Source organism: Myotis myotis, unplaced genomic scaffold (genome assembly GCF_014108235.1).
Source record: "Myotis myotis isolate mMyoMyo1 unplaced genomic scaffold, mMyoMyo1.p scaffold_m19_p_27, whole genome shotgun sequence".
Classification (NCBI taxonomy): domain Eukaryota; kingdom Metazoa; phylum Chordata; class Mammalia; order Chiroptera; family Vespertilionidae; genus Myotis; species Myotis myotis.
Window position 1 is genome coordinate 1,178,174 of NW_023416332.1, and position 20,284 is coordinate 1,198,457.

Genomic DNA, 20,284 nt, shown 5'->3' on the forward strand with positions numbered 1-20,284 from the left:
GCGGGCGGCGGCGGGCAGGGCGTGACTGCTAGCGGCCGGGCAGCCCCTCCCAGCGGGAACTCGGAGGCTGACCGGAAAGAGAGGGAAGCAGGGGCGAAGGGACCGGAAAGCTCGGTCTCTAACGTGGCAGCCACTTCACAGATCGTACCTTCTGAGGTGTTCTCCGCATCACAGGGCAGAAGGTTCCCATTTTATAGATGAGGAAACTGAGTCCCCAGGAGGTTAAGTGACTTGCCCAAGGCCACGCAGCCAGGCTGTGGCAGGACTAGGATTCCAGTTCAGACCGAAGGAGAGGGGCGAAGCAAGCAGCCCCTCCTGCTGGACTGAGGCTGGCCGTGAGCCACGAGAGGGGCCCCGAGGGCTGGCGATGAGCGTCAGCCAGCCTCGCTCGCCCTGGGGTGTCCCCAGCACCATGGGACGCTCACCATGTGTCTGAGGGCTAGAGCCCCACACCCGCAGAGGAAGAAAGCAATTCACAGAGAAAGGCTCCCTGGAGGAGGGGGCCTGAGCGGAAGAGAAATTTATCAGCGGGGTGGATGGGGTGCAAACTAGAGGAAGCAGGGTTAATGTGAGGAAAGGGAGGTGGCAGGGCATATCTGGGCAGGAGCAGCTAGGGGGTGAGATTCCGCTGTACAGTGGGGGAAACTGAGGCACAGAGAGCCTAATGTGTCCAGAGGTTCGTAGTCTGGGGGTGGAGCTGAGTCCGGCCTGACTCCAGGCCCGCACCCCTGACCGCTTCACTGAGCTGTCCCTTCCTGTTGGTGGTGAAAGGTTTGAAGGGGACAGGGAGGCCAGGCCAGGGGTTAGGGTTGGGAGGCAGGGGGCCGTACCCAAGGCCACACCGCCAGCGATGGAGAGAGTTGGGGCCGGCCAGGCTGCCCATTGCCCACGTGGGCAAGCAGGGAACGGCCGCCTCTCTGTGGGCCTCGCTGAAGCCTGGGGCCTGGGGCAGGGGGAGGTGGCTCCCGCAGGCTTTGACGGCTCCCCTTCCCAGGCCCGGAGCCCAGGGAGCAGGGCCCCAGCATTTTCTGGGGCCTGCGGAGCCACAGGAGTTAATAATTACGGGTCTGAGGAGATAGAGGCCTGTCTGGAGGCCCCTCCCTCCCTCCCTCAGCTGCTTCGCAGAGATAGCAAAGGTTAGCGTGAGCCTGGGGGCGGGGAGAGGCTCTGCACCTGCCCAGCGTCTCCAGAGGGACCCTGGTCCGCCCTCCAGGCATGGACCCCCCTGAGGAGCGCACCAGGTGCCCTGCCCGCGGGAGGTGCCCCGTGTACCTGGCGGTGAGCTCAGGGACTGTTCGCTATGCCCCATCAGGTCTGGGCCCTGCGCTGGAGGGGAACGTGGGAGAGGAGCCCCGGGACACAGACAGGTAAGCCTGACCTGGGACCGGAGGGGAAGGGGGGACCTCGCCCCTCTCCAGGGGGCTGGGGAGGGTTAGACGCCAAGTTGCGCACAGGGACTGGCCCGGAACTAGGAGGGACTTCACGGGCCTCTGACAAGGTCAGCGAGCGGGGGGCCCTGACTGTCTTGTCCAGCTTGGCGGTTCTACAGACGTAGAGGCTGAGGCTCAGAGAGGAGCAGACGGTCACCCCAGGCCACACGGGGGGCTGAGGACAGAGCCAGGAGCCGGGTCATCCAGGCTGGTGGTTCTGCTCCACATCTCCCGCCCGCCAGGGGTCAGAGCTGGGGATGGGGCGCCGGGACGGCCAGGATGTGGCGGGGAAGGGAGATCTGGGGAGGCCAGTGGCTCTATTTCTCCCACGCACCTGGGAGGCACCCCTTGTTGCCTGACTGCGAGCAGCGGTAGCTTCCAGTGCTTTCTGGGCTGTGTTTTCAGGAAAACGGGTAAAACGGGTAAAACAGGTCTCAGCCCCTTGGCCTCTGGCTGTGTGACATCAGGCAGGTTCCTTACCCTCTCTGAGCCCATCCTGTTCAGTTGAGCAGGAGAGCTTACTGGGCTGTGGGAGAAGCTGGTGAGCCTGCGAGTCCCAGATAACTGGGTACACAGATGATGGGATATTTTTGGTTAGTAATCGGGGTGTCGATGCTCCCACAATGGTGACCCCACACTCGCCTGTTGAGGCCTCGCTCAAGCACCTCCACAGCCCACCAGCCCCCCCACATGAGGATTCTTCCTCTGGAGCCACGGCCCTGGGCTGCACACCCTCCACCCCATCCCTCCCTTGTCTGGGTTGTCTCCTGTCCGGGCTTGTGACGATGGAGGGGAAGGGTCCTGCCCTGAGCTCCGCTTATGTCATCTCCTCCCCCTTCCCCTAAACAGTAAACAGAGCTAGGGCCAGGAAGACAGCAGATTTGGTGAGGATTCCAATCAACAAACACGATGACATCTGCTTTCAGCCAGACCCTGGGGTGCTGGGCTGGGCCGGGCTGGGGTGGGGTGGACTGGGGTGGGCTGGGGTGGGTGGAGCAACCCAGCACCAGGAAGGAGCTGGTCCCTGTCCTGGGGGAACCAGAGTCTTGGAAACAGTTGGCCTGCAGCGTGAAGGGCCTGGGGGGCCTGGGCAGAATGATTCTGGGAGGGACTCACCCAGAGGAGGCCCCCAGGGGCTCCCTGTCCAAGGAGCTGGCCAAGGGCACGAGGGAAGGAGGGAGCAAGGCATATAGCCCGGCCTGCTCTCCGCTCAGCGAGCCCTGAGCCTGGTGTGGGCTGTGCACACCGAGGAAGGGACCCTGTTTTCTATTTTGAACAAACACACAGCTCACTAAGCAGTAGGTGCGCCCTGGGCAAGTGGTGGCCCTGGACGTGGGGGGCTTGAGGGTACGGCCCCATCCCCCCAGCTCCCCACCCACTGTCCCGGAGCCTGAGGAGGACAGAGCCTGTGGCTGGCCGTTTCCTTTGGGTCCCCCGCTCTTGTAAGGTCCCCAGTTTGTACTTTGAATGAATGAATGAAGTACAGAGGTGCCCCCAGATGAAGACCTGACAAAGCCAAGCCTGGGCCCTGTGGGGCTGGGGGACTAGTGCCCCGAGTTCTGGCAGCATCCGGAGGGAAGTGTCTCCTTCCAGGCCTCCCCGAGAATGGAGGGCAGGAGCCATGGTCCCCCAGGAGAGGAGAGGAGGGGCTGTGCTGTCACTGGATCAGGCCCAGGTTGAAGTTGAGGCCAAGGCGATGGTCACAGCTCAGGATGGGTAGCAAGGGCCCGGGAGGTCGAGGTGCAGAAGGGCCAATGGTCTGGGGTTCAGGGAGTTTTGCAGAGGCTGTGGGACCAGGCGGGTGTGTGTGTGCGGGGGGCATTCCTCCAGAGAGAAGACTGTGGGCCAGGATGAGGACTGGCGACTTGGGCCAAAGGTGGCTCCTGCCTGGGACCCGCGCTTTGGGGCCTGTCCCGGGCCCACCAGGCCGGACGGTGCTGTGTCCCCGTGCGCGGGGCCGGACTCGGGGCCGGTGGCCGGTGGGAGGGTGTCTGGGGACCTATCGCGGCGATCCGGTCGGAAGCAGGAAGCCGGGGCCACGGCGGGTTCTGGAGCGGAGCGGCGAGCGGGCTGCGCGGGGCGGGCGGCGGGGCTGGAGCCCAGGAGCCGGGGCGCCGCGGGCCGCGGGGTGATGCGTCCGGCTCCTCCCCGCGCCCGGACGGCCAGTCCCGCGGGCCCTGCGGCGGCGGAGGGCGGGGCCGGGCACGTGTCCCCCGGCCGCCCCGGGGCCACGTGACCCCCGAGGGCAGGGTTTGGGGCTGAACTGGGGCCGGGGCGCGAGCGGCGGCCGGACCGACGGACAGGCTGCGGGCGGGACTGACCGGCGGCGGGGCCGGGGGCCGGCGGCCGGCGCGGGGCGGGGTCGGCGGCGGCGGGGACGCGGCGCAGGAGGTCTCGAGGCTCCGGGATGTGGAGCGGGTAGGTCCCGGCGCGCTCGCGGCTCTGCGCGGGGTCGGGCGCGGCTGCCTCCTGGCTGGGAAGATCGGGGTCCCTGCGGGGTCTGCACCCCCCCCCCCACTGGAAGGGGCTGTGTCCCCAGCACCGGGACGGAGCGCCGCCTCTCAGCCGGCGATGGGGACACTCCGCGGGGAGGAGGGGGGAGGGGGAGGGGGAGCGGGTGGGGGGCAGCGAGTGGAAGGCGGTGACAGACCGTCCCAGGCTGCGTGACAGCGCCAACTCCTCTAGCCCATGGGGGGGCGGGGGTGAGTCAGAGTGAATCGGGGTTCGGGGTGCGCACCCCGAGGAGGCCCCCGGCTAGGAACACCCTTGGGAAGCGGTGCCGCTGGCAAGAGGGCTGGTCTCTGCCGAAGTCGCTTGCAAGTTGCTGAGCCTCCGCCTGGGCTCCTGGGCCGGCAGGGCTCAGAGGTGCGGGGTGGGGCCCCCTCAGCACCCTGTCTGCTCGCTGGCGCTCAGGGTGTCCCGCCCTGGCCCTGGCCGCCTGGAAAGGCCCTGGGCTTCTCAGGGAGCTGGGCAGACTCTGCCTCTTTCCCATGGAAAGACCAGGTCCTGGGCGGGATGTGGCGGGAGTGAGGGTGTTTGTGTTCATTCCTATAAGGACCTGGCCAGATGGACGGTCCCAGGACCAGGCTCCCAAACTCAGCGGGGAGTGAGGGCAGCCCCCGGGAGGCGCGGGCTGGAGAGTTCGCAGCAGACCAGGTCCGCGGTACTCGGTGCTGGTCCTCCCGGTGCTGGTCCTCCCGGTGCTGGTCCTCCCGGTGCTGGTCCTCCGGTGCTGGTCCTCCCGGTGCTGGTCCTCCGGTGCTGGTCCTCCCGGTGCTGGTCCTCCGGTGCTGGTCCTCCCGGTGCTGGTCCTCCCGGTGCTGGTACTCTGGTGCTGGTCCTCCCGGTGCTGGTCCTCCCGGTGCTGGTCCTCCCGGTGCTGGTCCTCCCAGTGCTGGTACTCTGGTACTGGTAGTTCATGGCACCCAGCACAGCCTGAGTGGAGATGCTGGGGGAGGAACAGGCTTCATCCCAGGGGGAGGGGGGGACTGAGAGAGTGGGCTCCTGGGATGGGAGGGGGGATGTGTAGAGAGGCTGGAGACTTTTTAAGAAATATATATTTTTATGATTTCAGGGAGGAAGGGAGAGGGAGAGAGAGAGAGAAACATCAATGATGAGAGAGAATCATTGGTCCGCTGCCTCCTGCACACCCCCTATTGGGGATCAAGCCCAAAACCCGGGCATGTCCGGTCCGTGACCTCCTGGTTCTTAAGTTGACGCAGGCGGCGGGGTGAGAGTCTGGAGACTCTTAGAGGGAGCGCGTGTTCTTTGGCGCTGCACCTGGAGGGAAGGAGCCTGCGTTGAGGGAGAATGTGGAGGGCGTTGGTGGTACCTGGGGAGGGGAGGCAGGCTGCCCGGGGTTAACTGTGCCTGAGGAGCAGCCTGGCCTGGAGGGAACGTGGTGTGCCCACGGCAAAACACAGCTGCTAGTTGCTGCCTGTCTGAGAGTGTCTCCCTTCCCCGGGCCTCCAGGTGCAATGAGCAGGGTGGGTGGGGAGGGATCCAGGCCCTGGAGGCATCCAAGCCAGGGCTGGACCGGACCGCCGGGCGGGCGCCACCGGGAGATGGCCCCTCTCTTTAAGGACCGAATGGGGGAGACTAACTACCCCAGGTGCTGGGGACGGTCCCCGCCCAGCCTCCCTGCCACATTCCCAGGAACAATCCGGACAAACCCGCTGCCAAGCCGACCCCCACGTGACCCTCTGTAGTCTCGCTTCTTGTATGAACATGGAATCCCCCGGGGTCTAGCCGGGGGCCAGGCACGAAGTAGGTGCTTCCTAAATGCAGACGGAAAGCATGAGGGGGCAGGATGGGGAGCCGGGTGCCCGGGGAGTGCGGGGCAGGGTTTTGGGGTTACCTTGACCACTGCCTTTTTATGGACCCCTCACTTGGATATTGGAGGCAGGGATGGACAGATCAGGGGCCCAGCTGCCAGCACCCACTGGGGCCTGGCGCCCTTGAAGCTCGCCCAGACCCCAGCAGCAGCTGGAGGGACCCTGTGGGGGGGGTCACACTTGCCCTCATACCTCCGGCGAGCTGCTTGTGCGTGTGGCCCCGTCGCTCATGGGAACTCATGGGGTCCTGCCTCCTAGACGGGGAGGATCCTGGCGTCCTCATCTGCAGGATGAACTGAGGCATCGCTCTTGGGGTGACTGCTGCTCCAGCCAGGGCAGGTGCTGGGTCAGGACGCTGCAGGGGCCCAGCTGCACCCTCTCTCTCGGGACTCTGAGCGTGGGCCATAGCTCTGGACCCAGAGGCAGCTGCCCCCAAGCTGGCTGCACCCCACCCCCACCCCCCACAGGCCCCAAATCTATAGTTTTGGGCACCACGCCTGCTCTGAGGGGATGGGGCGAGGACAGCATCTGGGGTACCTCTGCCGCTCACACTGTGCTAGGCACTTGGGACTTGGCCGGCAGAGGCCAGAGGCTGGAGTCTGGGCTACTTTTCTGCCTAGTGGCCACATGACATCGGTGTAGCCCTCAGCTAAGCGAGCTATGGGCTCTGAGGGGCTGCACAAAGGGGATGAGCGCCCCCCCACCCCCACCCTGGACTCCAGGGAGGGGGTGCGTCTGCAGCAGGCAGGGCGCAGGGGAGCTGCAGGGCTGCAGAGGGCTGTGCGGTTCTGAGCAAGTCACTTAACTGCTCTGGCCTGGCTACCCTGAGGGCTTGGAGCCGTGTGCTCTTCTTGCCTGAGGCCTAAGTCACGGGAGACTCAGCTCTGAGCCAGTTCTTTTGTTTTTTTGTAAGATTTTATTTGAGAAAAACTAACCACGTTGCCAGGAGGCAAGATCTCAAATGCCTCCCCCAGACCGGTCTGAAGTATGGCCTGGGGCTCCCGCGTCAGGAGGAGGGGGAGGGGGTGGCGCCACCCTCGGGGGGCCTCCTCCGGGCAGCCTGCAGCAATCCCTGCTGCCCCTTCCCCTCAGCAGGTGGTCTCTCCTGCTGTGCCGTGGCCAGTGCGTCTGGACCGCGGACTCACTGTGCATGCGTTGGATGCTTGAGGTCTTGGGTGTCAGGCTCTTTTCGAACCGGACAGGTGGTCCCGAGGCCCGTGCGGGTCCTGCCCTGCGCCCGCAGAGGCCTGTGCAGGCGCTCAGTGGAGACCCGGCTGGTTGGCCTCATCGGGGCTGCGTGGGGCTGGCAGGCCTGGGCCCGGCGGGGAGAGGCGTGGCCTGGCCCACCTGCTTCAGGTGTCCTGACCTCCCTCAGCATCCCGAGGCTGCCCCCACCCCATCCCCTGCCCCTGCTCCTGCTCCTCCCTCCCGTGCGCACACCTGCTTCCCCCTTCCTGCAGTGGGCCAGGCCCCGCCCCAGCTCCGGAGTCCTGCTCTTTTGTCCCATGTATGACAGCGTTGTCCCCTTCTACTGGATCCCCCCCACCTCTCCACCGCCTGGCAGGGCTCCTCTCGGGTCCCCAGGCTGGCTGGCTGGCCTCCCCTCTTCTGACCCCCATTCCCTCATCCAGGCTCAGGCTGCGGCTGCTCCCTCTAGCCTGGTGCCTCCTCCAGCCGCCACTTCCCAAATGCCTCAGCCACCCCCTTTCCCTTCCCTGAAAGACCCCTCCCAGCTCCTCGTTCCTGCCACGGGTACCACTGCTCGCCTCATTCCTTGGGTTTCGATCACGTTAATTAATTGCTGCAATGTCTATCTTTTTCTGTCCCTCCCCCCAACCCCCGTCCAGCTCCTGGTCTTCCCACGAGCCCCCTCTCAGGGTCATCTGTGTCCGCGTGTCCCCTCCGCATGTCCCCTCCTAGCTCAGAGCCCGCCTGGCTTCTCAGCAGCCGTGGGTGGAGCCCCTGCCACCACCGCTCGGGCACCAGGCACCGTCTCCGACTTCCTCAAAGCCCGTCTGCATCCTGCCTCACTTCTCCGAAAGCCCATTCCTCCCCCGGGGCTTCTCTGGGTGACAGGTCACATGACTCACCAGTGCCCGCACTCTGGTCCAGTTCCCACCGGCCACTTCCGGCCAAGCCGCCATCCTTCTCTGAATCTCGTGTCCACACCGGGATGAGGAAAGCATCTCCCTTAGTGGCCGCAGGAGGGTCCCCCCACGGTGACATCGGCAGCCGCCGTAACCCTCCACTCCATGCCGGGGCGGGGAGGCCGCGTGGTGGGGGGCTCAAGGTTCCCACCTGCTGGGGTTTGGAGCTGAAGACTTGGCCCCCCCAGTAAGATGAGCCCGGCTGGGCTGGGGGCTGGTCAGGGAGCCCACACGGACACCTGTCCTGGGATCTCCGAGTCTTGTCTCTGGACCAATGTCACTTGACTGACGGCCTCAGTGCCCTCGGGGCTGACTGGGCTTTGCTGAGTACGTGAGCCTCCACCTGGCCCCGTGGGTTCCTGCGGACCTGGTGGCCCCAGGCAGCAGGGAAGGTCCCAGCGCCCTCCAGGCCTCCTCTTCCCCTAGTTTCCAGCTTCCCTCGCTGGCAGCACCACTGCCTGTTTAATGAACCTGTTATGCCCATGAGCTCAGGGCCTTTGGCTCAAAGAGGTGACCTGGGCACCGGAAGCTGCAGAGGCAGAGGTTGGGCAGAGAGACCATGTGGCCGGCTGGGCTGGCCGGGGCTGGGGGCACAGAAGACCCCGGCTGGGCCCTTCTGGCCTCAGGAATGGCCTCTGGTCCAGTGGGGCTGCTGGGACCATCGAATCCAGGGTCCTCCCTTTTTGGCCCGTTTTTGTGATTGGGGACAGAAGCCCGCGGCCCTCCTGGGCGGCCTGGATGGGGTGTGGGGGCGCGGTGGCTGCATTCCCCCCACCCAGCATGCTTCCAGGGGAAGTGACCCCGCGGCACCGTTCCTGTCTGAACTGCCGGGGCTCGAGGAAACGCCCCCCACCTGTGACCTTGACTCTTCCCGTCTCCTGCCCCCGAGCAGACCTTCCCAGGGCCCGTATCCTGAACGCTGAGCTCTGTGTCCGCGGGGAACAGGGGACTGAGGGGGAGACAGGGAAGGGCTTCTGTGGGAGCCCCTGCTCCTGAGAGGGCGTGTCCTCCCCACCCAGGGGCTCACACTGAGGCACCGGCCTGTGTGGAGGCTGAAGTGTGGGCAGGACGGGGATTCTGGCCTGGGCTGGACCCGAGGAGGGAGGGGCCGGGGTCCCTGCTTAGCCTGAAGTTTCTGAGTCACCGAGCTGGCCTCTCGGCCGGAAGTGGGAGGAAGAGGGTCCTCAGATTGGAGCTTCCCTCCCGGGACAGGGTGGGCCTTTCCTGCTCCTGCTCCTGCGCCTGCGCCCTGGCCCCGGCACTGGACAACTGGACACTTGGTGACCACAGGGTGGTCCTGCTGTCCCCACACTCTCAGCTGCTAGGCTGTGCGCTGGGCTTTTCCGGGAGAGGGGGAGGAGCGGGTTGTCGCAGAGACTGTCTCGGGGCCTCCTGTCTCCTCCGGTGGCAGGACAGGGTCCCATCCCCTGGCAGCGGGCTGCAGTGAGGGCCTGTTGAGAAAATGATGGGGGACTGTCCAGCCACACCCCCGCCGTGCCCTTGGGACCAGCGGGAGAGGCCCAGGCCACACTGGTGGAAGCATTTGGCGCTCCTGGGATGGGCTGGCGGCCGCTCCTCCCGGGCAGGCCCGTGGGACAGGGCGGGTGGGCCTTGCAGAGGGAAAGGCATGGCGTCTGGGTGCCTGAGGCCTGGGGTCCTGTCTGTGTGTCCTGTGCTGTCCCCGTGGGTCACCCTCACCCTTGGCCTCTGGCCTGCTTCTTGCTCATTCTATCGAAGTGGGCAACCTCGAGGAGGGCCTGCTGCCCCCGCCTGGTCGAGGGCCGAGCCGCTGACCTCCGCACTGCCAGAGGGCGCAGCTCTCCTGGGCCAGGGGTTCCAGCTGCGGGGCCCAGAGCCTGGCCGGCGTGGGGTGGGGGTGTCTGCCAAACGTGGCTGTGGGCTGCACACCGTTTCCCTGGTGCTGTGTCCGGGGACTGGCCCTTTAGCTGTCAGTGCACCTCCTGCAGGTTTTAACCCCCAGCCACAGGCGGGAAGCAGGTGCAGGGCGTTTCCGTGACATTCCAGGGGCTCACGTGCACCCTGGGCTGCAGCTCGGAGTCTGGCGTGGCCTTGGGCTTGCCCACCGCTGGCCTCTGCGCTCCGCTGCACCGTGCCCAGCCCTGGCCCTCCCCGTGGGGGGCTGGGGGGGGGGACTTCTGGGCCTGAGCGGAGGCTGGGAAGGCCGTTGGGGCAGGAATGTGTCAGATTTCCCTGCTACAGCCACGGAGGAGCCTCCGAGTCCCCTGGGCCCAGTGGTCCTGGCCCGGGGGCAAAGCGCCCATCCCACCACTCACACACCCGCTGGGGCGCTGGGCCTGGGCTGAGGATGTGGCCAGCTGTCCCAGCACTGCCCCCGACCAGCTCGCTCTGTGGCCTGGCCGGGCCATGTCACTCGCTGAGACTGCCCTCGTCTGGAGGACGGGGACAGGGCCACGTCGTGTTGAGAGTTTGGAAGGAGAGGCGTGGGCAGAGCACCCCTGGGCGAGTCTAGCGAGTGTAAGTCCCGGGACGCCGGCTGCAGGCCAGGGCCCCCTGGCACTGCCACAGCCCGCAGGCCCCAGGGACCCCCTGCCAACCCTTTCCCAGCGAGGGAAGTGGGAAGATCCTGTCTGGTGCGCCCACCGCTGAGGGAGCGACGGTGTGCTCCGCTCCACTCACAGGCCCGTGTCCCCGCCCGCAGGACCAGCCCTGAGACCTCCAGGCCACACGCCGGGCCGGTTCCAAAGCAGAGGGCTGGCAGGACAGGGCCATGTGAAGGGTCAGGAATGGGCTCGTGGCTGGGATCCCTGCGTGCCAGTCCCTCTGTGTGACCCTGGGGGAAACTGAGGCTGCGGGGCTGCTTGGTGACAGTCCCAGGGTCCGGAGGACAAAGAGCAGGCCGGTCCCCAGCCTTGCCTTTCAGCGTCCTCTGCAGCAATCCCGAATCTCACTGACTCTTTGGCCTTGTCTTTCCTCCCTCCTGTGTGGGCCCCTCTGGCCCCCTCCCTCCACTTCCGCACTGTGAGCCGTGGCCTGGCCCAGCCCCCACCCTCAGCCCAGCCACGGCCGCTCGGAAGCTGCTGGCTCAGGAGCCGCCAGCTTTTGCTGAGTGAGCGAGTCCAGAGGTGCTGTCTTGGCACAAAGCACCGCTGGCTAAGGCCTCTCCCTCCCTCCCTCCCTGCCCCCCTCCCCAGGGTCCTCTTGGAGGGGGAAGTGTGGTGGATTGGTCACAGAGGCTGGTCGCCCCCACCCTACCCCCTACCCCGCTCCACACTGCCTCTGGGAGGGAGGGTCATGAGGCCCAGAAGGGGGGGTGGGGGCACTAGGCAGGGCAGGGAGAGCTGGGTCCCGGGGCAGGAAGTAGGTCTGCCTTGCCTGGTGGTTGAAGAACCTTTTTGCTTCAGCCCTGCTGGCCATGGCCGGTCCTTCTTCTTTGGTCCGCCCTTAATTTGCATAAACTTTGCATTAACAGTAACAACAGAAGCAGTTCCCACTTAGGTGCCTCCTGTGTGCCCACGTTGTATGCACATCTCTCTGCACTCACTGGCCCTTGAGGCAGGACCATGGAGATTGTCCACACTCTACGGAGGTGGAAACTCAGGTTCTCAACCCTGACAAATTGACAGTCACCTGTTGGACAACCAGAGCCAAGCACCCACTGGGTGCTAACCACCTACTGTGTGCCACACAGAGCCCTAGGCCCTGGGCTGGCATGGTTGTGGTGGACATAGATGAAGGAGTCTTGCCCCCAAGATAGTTTGTGTTTGGCCATTCTGCCCTTGTGACAACCTTGGTGCCGTCATCCCCATTTTATAGATGGGGAAACCGAGGCCCAGAGTGGCAGGCAGGTGTGTTGCCCAGGGTGGGTCCCTGGGCTCAGCTCTCGAGGTCTCAGAACTGCATCCTATGTTTGCTGTTTGCCTCGCAGCCAGTCCCACCCGGACGAGGGCCACCCCCCGCCCCTCGAAGCTGTCCCGGTCTCCTGGAAGAGCGTGGGCTCCTGCCAGAGCCGCAGGGAGTCCCCGGGAGCCCTGGCGGAGACCTCTGCAGGGGAGGGGACCCAAGGCGAGGAGGGCCCTGCCGCCTCCCAGCTCGACGTGTCTCGCCTGCGCAGCTCGTCCATGGAGATCCGCGAGAAGGGCTCGGAGTTCCTGAAGGAGGAACTGCACAAAGCCCAGAAGGTGGGGGCCGGGGTACCTGGGAGACCTGGGGCGCCCCCGGATGCCCAGAGGCCTCAGGCACCTGTCAAGGCCTGCGCGGGCACGGGGGAGTGCAAACAAAGGACAGAGCAGCTCTAGGGTGACTTGTAGAGGGGGGATCCCCGAAAACCTGTTCCAGGCCCCGACGCTCTGGCAGCCGGGTTCCCCTCCTGCCGGCAGCTGAATGGAAAACGCCTCATAAACTAGAGCAGCAGAGGCAAGCTCAGTCCCCACCCCCGCCCCAAGATGACCCTGGAAGGGGGCCTGGTCGCCCCAGTGTCAGGCCTGAGGGCCCGGGGGGCTGACAGCCACCCACCTGGTGCCCCCAGGAGCTAAAGCTGAAGGATGAGGAGTGTGAGCGGCTGTCCAAGGTGCGGGAGCAGCTGGAGCGGGAGCTGGAGGAGCTGACGGCCAGCCTGTTTGAGGTGCACTGGCGGCGGGGGGCGGCTGGGGCCGGGGGCGGCTGGTGGCGGGGGGCGGCTGGTGGCGGGGGGCAGCTGACGGCCAGCCTGTTTGAGGTGCGCTGGCGGCGGGGGGCGGCTGGGGCCGGGGGCGGCTGGTGGCGGGGGGCGGCTGGTGGCGGGGGGCAGCTGACGGCCAGCCTGTTTGAGGTGCGCTGGCGGCGGGGGGCAGCTGGCGGCCGGGGGGCGGCTGGCGGCCGGGGGCAGCTGGCGGCCGGGGGCGGCTGGGGCCGGGGGGCAGATGGGCCTGGGCTGCTGGGCGTCCATTGGCTCCTCACCACTGCCTTCTTCCCAGGAAGCCCACAAGATGGTTCGAGAAGCCAACACGAAGCAGGCAGCATCAGAAAAGCAGCTGAAAGAGGCTCGGGGCAAGGTGAGCCCGACCCCGGCCCGGGCCTGCACGCCCCCCCATTCAGTCAGACCCCGAACGGCCTGGCGGGGCGCCAGGGGTGGGCACACCGAGGCCCAGAGGGTGGGGCCGCGATTCCACCACTGAAATTCCCGGTGCCACAGGGACATTCTGGAGCCTTCCAGGGGCTGGGAGGATCCATGGTCATTGTCACCCCCTCGCCTCTTCCCCCAACACACACACACACACACACACACACACACACACACACACACAGCAAAGCGGGGACCTCCGTCTGGCTGTGTGAGCCTGGGCAAGTAGCTTCCTGTCTCGGGGCCCATTTGTGTGTCTGTGAAATGGGAGGCTGGGCTGTCCTGGCGCGTGGGTGCCCCTCCGTGGGAGGCCAGCTCCCTGACAGGGGCACCTCACAGAGGCCGCTTACAGTGTGGGCACCTGGTGGGGTTGGGTGCTGCGTGCTGCCGTCCTGGCTGGCCTGGCGGGCGGCGGGCAGCATCACCCTGGGCTACGGTCGGCAGCCATCTCGTTCTGGCCAGATCGACATGCTGCAGGCGGAGGTGACAGCCTTGAAGACACTGGTCATCACGTCCACGCCCGCCTCTCCCAACCGAGAGCTGCACCCTCAGCTGCTGAGCCCCACCAAGGCCGGCCCCCGCAAGGGCCACTTGCGCCATAAGAGCACCAGCAGCGCCCTCTGCCCCATCGCGTGCCCTGCTGCAGGCCACATCCTCACCCCGGACAAGGAAGGCAAAGAGGTGAGGGGCGGAGGGCGGGCCATGGGTACTGTCCCACTGTCAGGCAGGCATTGGGGCCCGGTGGGACCAGGCCTGACACCCCCCCACCCCGCCCCTCCCTGGCCTGGAGCCCGCCCTGCCCTCTCTGGGCGTCTGTGACCTCAGGCCACGAGTGCTGCGGAGCTCCTTGTAAAATGAGACCTATGGCCCTCAGCTCCCGGTGTGCAATCTGGGGGCCTGGCACCCCTCCCCATTCCCACGCCTTAGGCGGCGTCCCTGCACCGAGCTGCCTCGGGCTGAATGCCTGCCCTCCGGCGGCGGTGCTGGGCCTCTGTGGAGGCCACCTGGGCCCGTGTGGCCGCAGCCCTGAGGCCGGGACTACCTTGTGACTCCCCTGCACTTGAGGGCACTCGGGACCCTCTGGCTGTGGTGCCGGGACAAGTGTGGCCTTTGAGGGGCTGTCTCCCTCCTCAGCTGGGTGCATGGAGTACGTGCTTCAGGTTGGACAATGGCCTAGGATGCCCTTAGCCGTGGGTCCTCAAGCAAGGGGGGGCACCTGTCGGTGCGTCGGCTTCCTCACGTGGTGTGTGGGGGCTCCTGGGCGCAGAGGAATCGAAGAGCGTGGAGTCAGGAGCTCAGCTTGAGGCTGTACCCAGCAAGCGCCCAGGAGGGCTCCAGTGGGATCGGGCTTCCTGGGGTCTCCGATGGCCAGGTGGCCCCCAACCCCACCCCGTCCCGTGTCTCAGCACGTCCGGGGAGGAGTGCAGCCGGGCCTCTCGTCCCCCTTCTGAGTTCTGGCCGTCTGGCCGATCACTAACCTCTGCTCCTTCCTCTGTCTCGTGCACCTGCTGTCTGTCTGCCCTGCTGGCCCCGCCTGCCCAGCCCGGGCTGCCCCCCCTCCTGTCCCTGCTCCTCTGTGTGGTCCCCAGTAAGGCGGTTCACCTCACCTACGAGCCGGCCTGGCAGCTCCCGCCTGGGGAGCGGCCCGCAGCCCCCACCTCCGCTACCTCTCTCTCCTGTTCCCGACAGGTAATGGCTCCAGAGCCCCCCCTCCCGCCTCACTCACTCTGCATGCGCCCGAGCGCCCCGTGTTCCCTCCCGTGTGCGCGTGCTTGCGTGTGCGGGGCCTGGGGCGCCTGTGGGGTCGCTCCAGCTCTTCCTCCTGGAGGAGGCGGGGTTCTTCCCCGTGAGGCCTGGACCAGGTGTGTCTGCAGCGCGAGGCGCCGAGACACAGCGCGGGGAGCTCCTCTCGGGCTGGGCTCTCCCGGGGGCCCTGGGACACCCCGCATGCTGCGGCCTGCCCTGTCCTCCCTGCTCCCACCTCCTCGGCTTGCCCGTCCCCGGCTCTGCCGTGCTGGGCCCCCGCACCCTGACCGCCCGACCGCCTGACCGCCCCACCGCGCTCCCTGCCCCGCAGGTAGACACCACCCTGTTTGCGGAGTTCCGGGCCTGGAGGGAGTCGCCCACCTTGGACAAGAACAGCCCCTTCCTGGGAAGGGTGTACCGCGAGGACGTGGGGCCCTGCCTGGACTTCACGGTGCAGGAGGTGAGTGGGCAGAGGGCAGCCGGCCGGGCACAGCCCCTCTGCCCGGCCGCCCTCACCGCCCAACCGCGCCCTGGTCTGCGCAGCTCTCGGCACTGGTGCGGGCTGCCGTGGAGGACAACACGCTCACCATCGAGCCCGTGGCTTCGCACACCCCGCCCACAGTGAAGGCGGCCGCAGCTGAATACGGCAGCACCAAGTAAGGCCGGCTCCCGCCCCCCCTCCTGCCCTCCCCCCACCCGCCCTGCCGAGGGCCTGGCCAGGGAGGACGCGCTCTGCCTGCCCGAGGGAGCTCTGGGGTGGCTCCCGGGGTGGGCTGGGTGGGCCGGGTACAGGGGCACCTCGGTACACCTGGCATGAGGTTGCCCATGTTCTCCTGCCCACGAGGGGTACGGGGAGGGGTTGGGGGTGTCCATCCCAGGGAGTTCTTGCCTGCTCCATCCTTGGCTTGGCCCTGGGCTCCTTGGGAGGCTGGGCCTGGGGAGAGGACGCCAGGTCCGCCCTCATGTCTGTCTGCTGCCCCTCCCACTGCGCCTTCTCCCGGCTGCGCATCCCCCGCATGAGCTGGCGGGTGAGCCCAGCGGCCCCCATGGCCCCTCTACTTTCCCCCAGCACATGTGCCCTGAGCGGGTTGGCCCGTGCCTGTCGCCATCGAATCCGGCTCGGGGACTCCGAGAGTCACTACTACATCTCGCCATCGTCCCGGGCCAGGGTGAGTCACCCGTTTAGAGCATCGCTTGGCTCTTTGGGGCCCCCAGGGCTGGGACTCTGGGCCCCGGCCTTGACCCACAGGGCAGGCTCAGAGAGGTGCGGGGACTGATCAGGCCGCACAGCCCAGCCAGGTGTCCTGGTTTGCTCTGGCTGCAGAACAAATCACCATGCTCGCCGTGGCTCCCAGCACCCATTCATTCTCCTTTCCCCGCGTCAGGAGTCTGGGCCCCGCTTAGCGGGGCGCCGGGCTCAGGTCTCCTGGGCGGCAGCCAAGGTGGGCGCCGGCTGCCTCCTTTCTGGAGATTGGGGTCCCCTCCCGAGCGCATGTGGCCGTTGGGGAACCCGGTGCCTCTGTGGCTGAAGGACTAGGTGCCCGTGGTCTCGCTAGCCAAGACGTAATCCTGGGTGCCACCTGCCACCTGTGTTGTTTAATGTACCCGGATGAAGGCAGTGGCCTGGAGGTCAGACTATAGTCCCGGCGCCTGCGCCCGCCTTGGCTTCAGCCCTGGCTTTGGGGGGGTCCTGAGGTGTGTTTGTCACAAAGCCCGCCGTCAGCGTGGGGCAGGGGGCCCTCTAGGACTCCCAGCCCTGCCCCCTGTTGGCGTGTGACCGGGCTGATCGCGGGGGGTGGGGGGGGCTCGCCAAGCTGGGGGTAAATGTGGGGTGGTCCCCACTCTTCCGTCCCCTCATGGACAGCGAAGAGAGTAGGGGACAGAGGAGAAGGAGCTTGTCAGCAGGCTGGCCAGTGCGGGCAGCGTGTCTGGTGCCGTCAGCTTCCGCAGGGCACCCGAGCATGTCGTCCCGGTGGGGACCCCCCCAGGAGTGAGCTGACTCATTTCCCCAAAGGGAGTCTGAGCCTTAGAGAGGAAGGGGTGTGCCTGGGCCGCTCAGCCGCCGGGTCTCCCCGCTCTGAGTCCGCAGAAGGACGCGCGGACATCCCCGTGCCTGGCCAAGTCACCTTCAGGACTTGGTTCCTTCAGGCCTGGTGCCCGCTCTGGCCTGGGAGATGAGGAGGGGGGACGTGTTAGGTTGTGGTCCCCGAGGATGTGGTCCCATCCGGAGGAGACCAAGGCGTGTGGGGTCCACAGGGAAAAGAATTCTGTCCCCCAAGCACAGCCCTGGGGCCAGAACCCTGTGCTCCCCGCCAGTCCCTGCTCACGAGCCTCCCGCGGGGCCACCGGCCACGGGCCACACCTGGCCTTTTCCTGCCCGACCTCCGACAGTCCCGCCCGCCCCCCGCATTCTGGCCTCACTGGGCTGGTGCCCTCACTTGGCCACACTCTCTTCATACCTCCCTGCCTGTGCCCGGGCCACCAGCCCCCCTGCACCCACTTTGTCCCTGCTGAGGGTTCCTGTGTGTTTGAGGGCCCAGCAAGAGCAGGTCCCCTCCCTGTGACTTTCTCCATGCCCCGTCTGAGGCCCCCACACGCTGGGCCCCCCTTCCCCAGAGGGCTGGACATCCAGTGGGGGCTGCTCCCTGCCATCCTGCCTCAGGGTGGGCGTCCCTAAAGGCAGAGCCTCAGAGGAACGTGCAAGGCTCAGGCGCTAGAGAGGCCGGCAGGACGGGGTGCAGGCGAGGGGAGGCGGTGGAGCGAAGCAGGGTGTGGCTGTGGCTGGGGTCTGGCTGCCGCTGAGTGGGTCCCACCCTGAGGCAAGGGGACTGGCCTTTTATACCCCCCATGCCAGGTAGCCATTGGCAGAGGGGCACCTATGAGCCATTAGCAGCCAGCGTGCTCAGCACCGGGGAGATGGGCCCCAGCCTGGGGAGGGACCTGCAGTATCCTCTCTACCGTATCAGAGTCCTCGTGGCAGGGCCCGGGTCTGAGCACAGGGGGCAGAGCAGGCCTCAGCCTGGCTGGGGCTTCGGGCATAGGGACCCAGGGCCACCAGGTGAGCGGCTTCCGATTCCCCTTGTCTTCCCTGGCGTTACCAGGAGCACCTGGCTAAGGCCTGGCTGGCCCCGGGGGGTGGGCGGCTCTGCCAGGATTGGCTCTGTGACCTCCACGGTTGTCGGCTGGCTTCGTTTTGGGAGCCTCCATTTCCCCCCGTAACAAGGGCATGAGAAGCAGGCTGACTCCCTGGCGGTGGGCCCTTGATTAAATGCAAGTTGCTGCTATTGTTTTTAGTCCAAGTCGTAATAGTACTGCTATTGTTAAACAGCCCAGCCCCGTTCGATTCAGGCTCTGATGGGACAGGACATGGGGCGTCCCGCTCTGGTCTCTGACCTGCCCTGCCTTTTGAGGGACCTCAAATCTGAGGACTGGCCGGTCACATCCTCCCCCCGCCCCCCCCCCCCCCGCCCCTCCCTTCTTCCCACAGATCACTGCTGTGTGCAACTTCTTCACCTACATCCGCTACATCCAGCAAGGCCTGGTGCGGCAGGACGGTGAGCGCCCCCTGGTGGCCGACGGGGGATGGCGTCCTGGGGGCTGGGGCTGGGGCTGGTCCGAGGCTTCTGCAGTCCCTGTCTCTGGCCAGGACTCCGTGGGTGAGGAAAGGGCCAGCACGCCTGGCGCTGATGTGAGCTGCAGAAGGCGCTCTGAACCCCGCTTTACCAGGAACGCTAGCCTGATGCCACCCCCACCTGGTCTGACTGCTTTCTCCCTGGCCAGGGCCTGCAGGGACAGCTCCCTGACACTGGCCTGGCGTTTGAGAACCTGCATGAGGGGCCTCCCCGGGGACTCCTCTCCTCCAGGCGTGGCCTTCTCATGGCTCCTGAACCTGGGCCTCCCCCCCCCCCCCGCCCTTGCCCAGCGGGTCCTCCGGCACCCCTGCCCCCTCCCCCCATCCTGCATAGCCTAGCTTCCTGCTCCTCCAAACTTGGTTCCCCAAGAGTCTCCTGAACCAGTTTGGAGTGTGCGCCTCTCCCCCAGCCTGTGGGGGCCACGTCCCCCGGGAAGGCCGCAGCCAGGCCAGGGTTGAGCCCTGAGGGGCCACCTCCTTCCAGCTGCGTGGACTGGCACGGTGGCCCTGCGCCCTGCTCAAGGTCCCGGCGAGGCCTTGGGAGGTGAGGAAGGAAGGCATTGCGAGTGTGTGGCCGTGTGCACCTGCTCATCTGTGTCCGGCCGTGGGAGCGGCCGCCACCTGCTCCCCGGGCAGCACAGCCCCTTCACGTGTGTGCGCTCAGCAGTTTGCAAAGCCTCAGACCCCACCCTCGGAGAGTGCAGCCGCTCGCCGAGGCCATCTGTCCTGGGGGACGGGGAGCCCAGAGTGCCTGCCCGCTGCCCTGCCCAGAGCCAGGGGAGGGCCAGGCCGTTGGCCCAAGGTGACCCTGAGCTGTCACCAATTCTCCGCTCTCTCTCCGCCTGCAGCAGAGCCCATGTTTTGGGAGGTCACGAGGCTGCGGAAGGAGATGTCGCTGGCCAAGCTGGGCTTCTTCCCCCAGGAGGCCTAGCCTGGCCCAGGACCGACGGGCGGACAGGAAGACGGTGCGGGAGCCAGCCCTGAGCCAGAAGCTGCACAGACGGACAAATGGCCAGGCGAGGAGGCGTGCTGAGCCGGTCCCACGCGCCATCCCAGGAAGACAGGACCTCACGGGATGACCCTTCCCAGCGGCACAGCCACCATGAGGCTCTGGAAGGCACCACAGACCGAGGACCCGGACCCGCACTTTGGGGCTCAGCTTTCGCGAGGGGACCCCTGGGGCGGCCGGCACCCTCCGCCCCAGTTCCGGGAGCCGCTGCCTGCAGATGCCTGTGGCTGCTGGGCAGCCTGGTCTCCTGGTATTGCCCACCCAGCTCCCAAGCGCTGCACACCAGCACCCCCTTGTGGCCATCCCTCGCCCCATCCTAAGTGCCCACAGGGCAGTGGTGCTAGGAGGGGCTGCCAGGGACTTCCACGCCAGCTGGCACCTGCTTGAGAACTGCCTCCAAGTCCCTCCGATGGACAAGGCCCCTCCCATTTGACCTGCCCCTGCCCCTCTGAGCCCTCTGCTCCGGGAGCCACTGCCCCCACCGCCGCTGGAAGGACCGGGGCACTTTTCCCTCAAAGCAAAGCACAGCCAAGGCCTCAAGGCGCCGAGCCTGCTTTCAGCTGAGGGTGGCCCTTCAGACAGCACGGACCGAGGTCACCAAGCCCTGCCCGCAGGACAGGGGTGGGACAGGCAGGCCCCAAGCCCCCCTCACCCCTCACAGCCCATTCAGGACCCGGCTACCCCCTGGACACATCCCTCACCACGTCCAGTTTCCGCCTCTGAATGGAATGCAGCGCATCTCTATTTAATAAAGGAAGCCTTTGTTGGTAGAGGCAGGGCAGCCAGGCGCCTCTGCTCCTGTGCCCCGGGGCTCGGGCCAAGGCTCGGGCATCTACAGGAACGAAACCAAATCCTTTCCTCGCCCACCGGCCCTCGTGCGCGGGATTAAGCCCAGATCCTGCAGGGT

General features: G+C 66.6%; 1 protein-coding gene across 9 annotated transcripts; it reads left to right on the top strand.

The window, feature by feature from the left end:
• Positions 1-1,148: 1,148 nt before the first annotated feature.
• RAB3IL1 (RAB3A interacting protein like 1) lies at positions 1,149-19,909 on the top strand. 9 transcript variants are annotated; one of them, XM_036295801.1, is made up of 11 exons: positions 1,149-1,367; positions 11,819-12,071; positions 12,419-12,514; positions 12,846-12,923; positions 13,436-13,672; positions 14,534-14,680; positions 15,069-15,197; positions 15,281-15,393; positions 15,807-15,906; positions 18,225-18,291; positions 19,217-19,909. In XM_036295801.1, the coding sequence occupies exons 1-11, from the start codon at positions 1,216-1,218 to the stop codon at positions 19,297-19,299; spliced, it is 1,455 nt and encodes a 484-aa protein (XP_036151694.1). In that variant the 5' UTR covers positions 1,149-1,215; the 3' UTR covers positions 19,300-19,909. The 9 variants fall into 9 exon arrangements, with proteins under 9 accessions (XP_036151694.1, XP_036151695.1, XP_036151696.1 ...); XM_036295802.1 differs by having other exon boundaries at positions 19,220-19,909; XM_036295803.1 differs by having other exon boundaries at positions 13,454-13,672.
• The last annotated feature ends 375 nt before the right edge of the window (positions 19,910-20,284 follow it).

What these genes read in the sequence shown, in the direction of transcription:
- RAB3IL1 (XM_036295801.1), top strand. Translation starts at nt 1,216, where the DNA reads ATGGACCCCCCTGAGGAGCGCACCAGGTGCCCTGCCCGCGGGAGGTGC. An exon ending in CGGACAAGGAAGGCAAAGAG is followed by an intron (nt 13,673 to 14,533) that starts GTGAGGGGCGGA and finishes CCGCCTGCCCAG; the next exon opens with CCCGGGCTGCCCCCCCTCCT. An exon ending in CTCTCTCCTGTTCCCGACAG is followed by an intron (nt 14,681 to 15,068) that starts GTAATGGCTCCA and finishes CCTGCCCCGCAG; the next exon opens with GTAGACACCACCCTGTTTGC.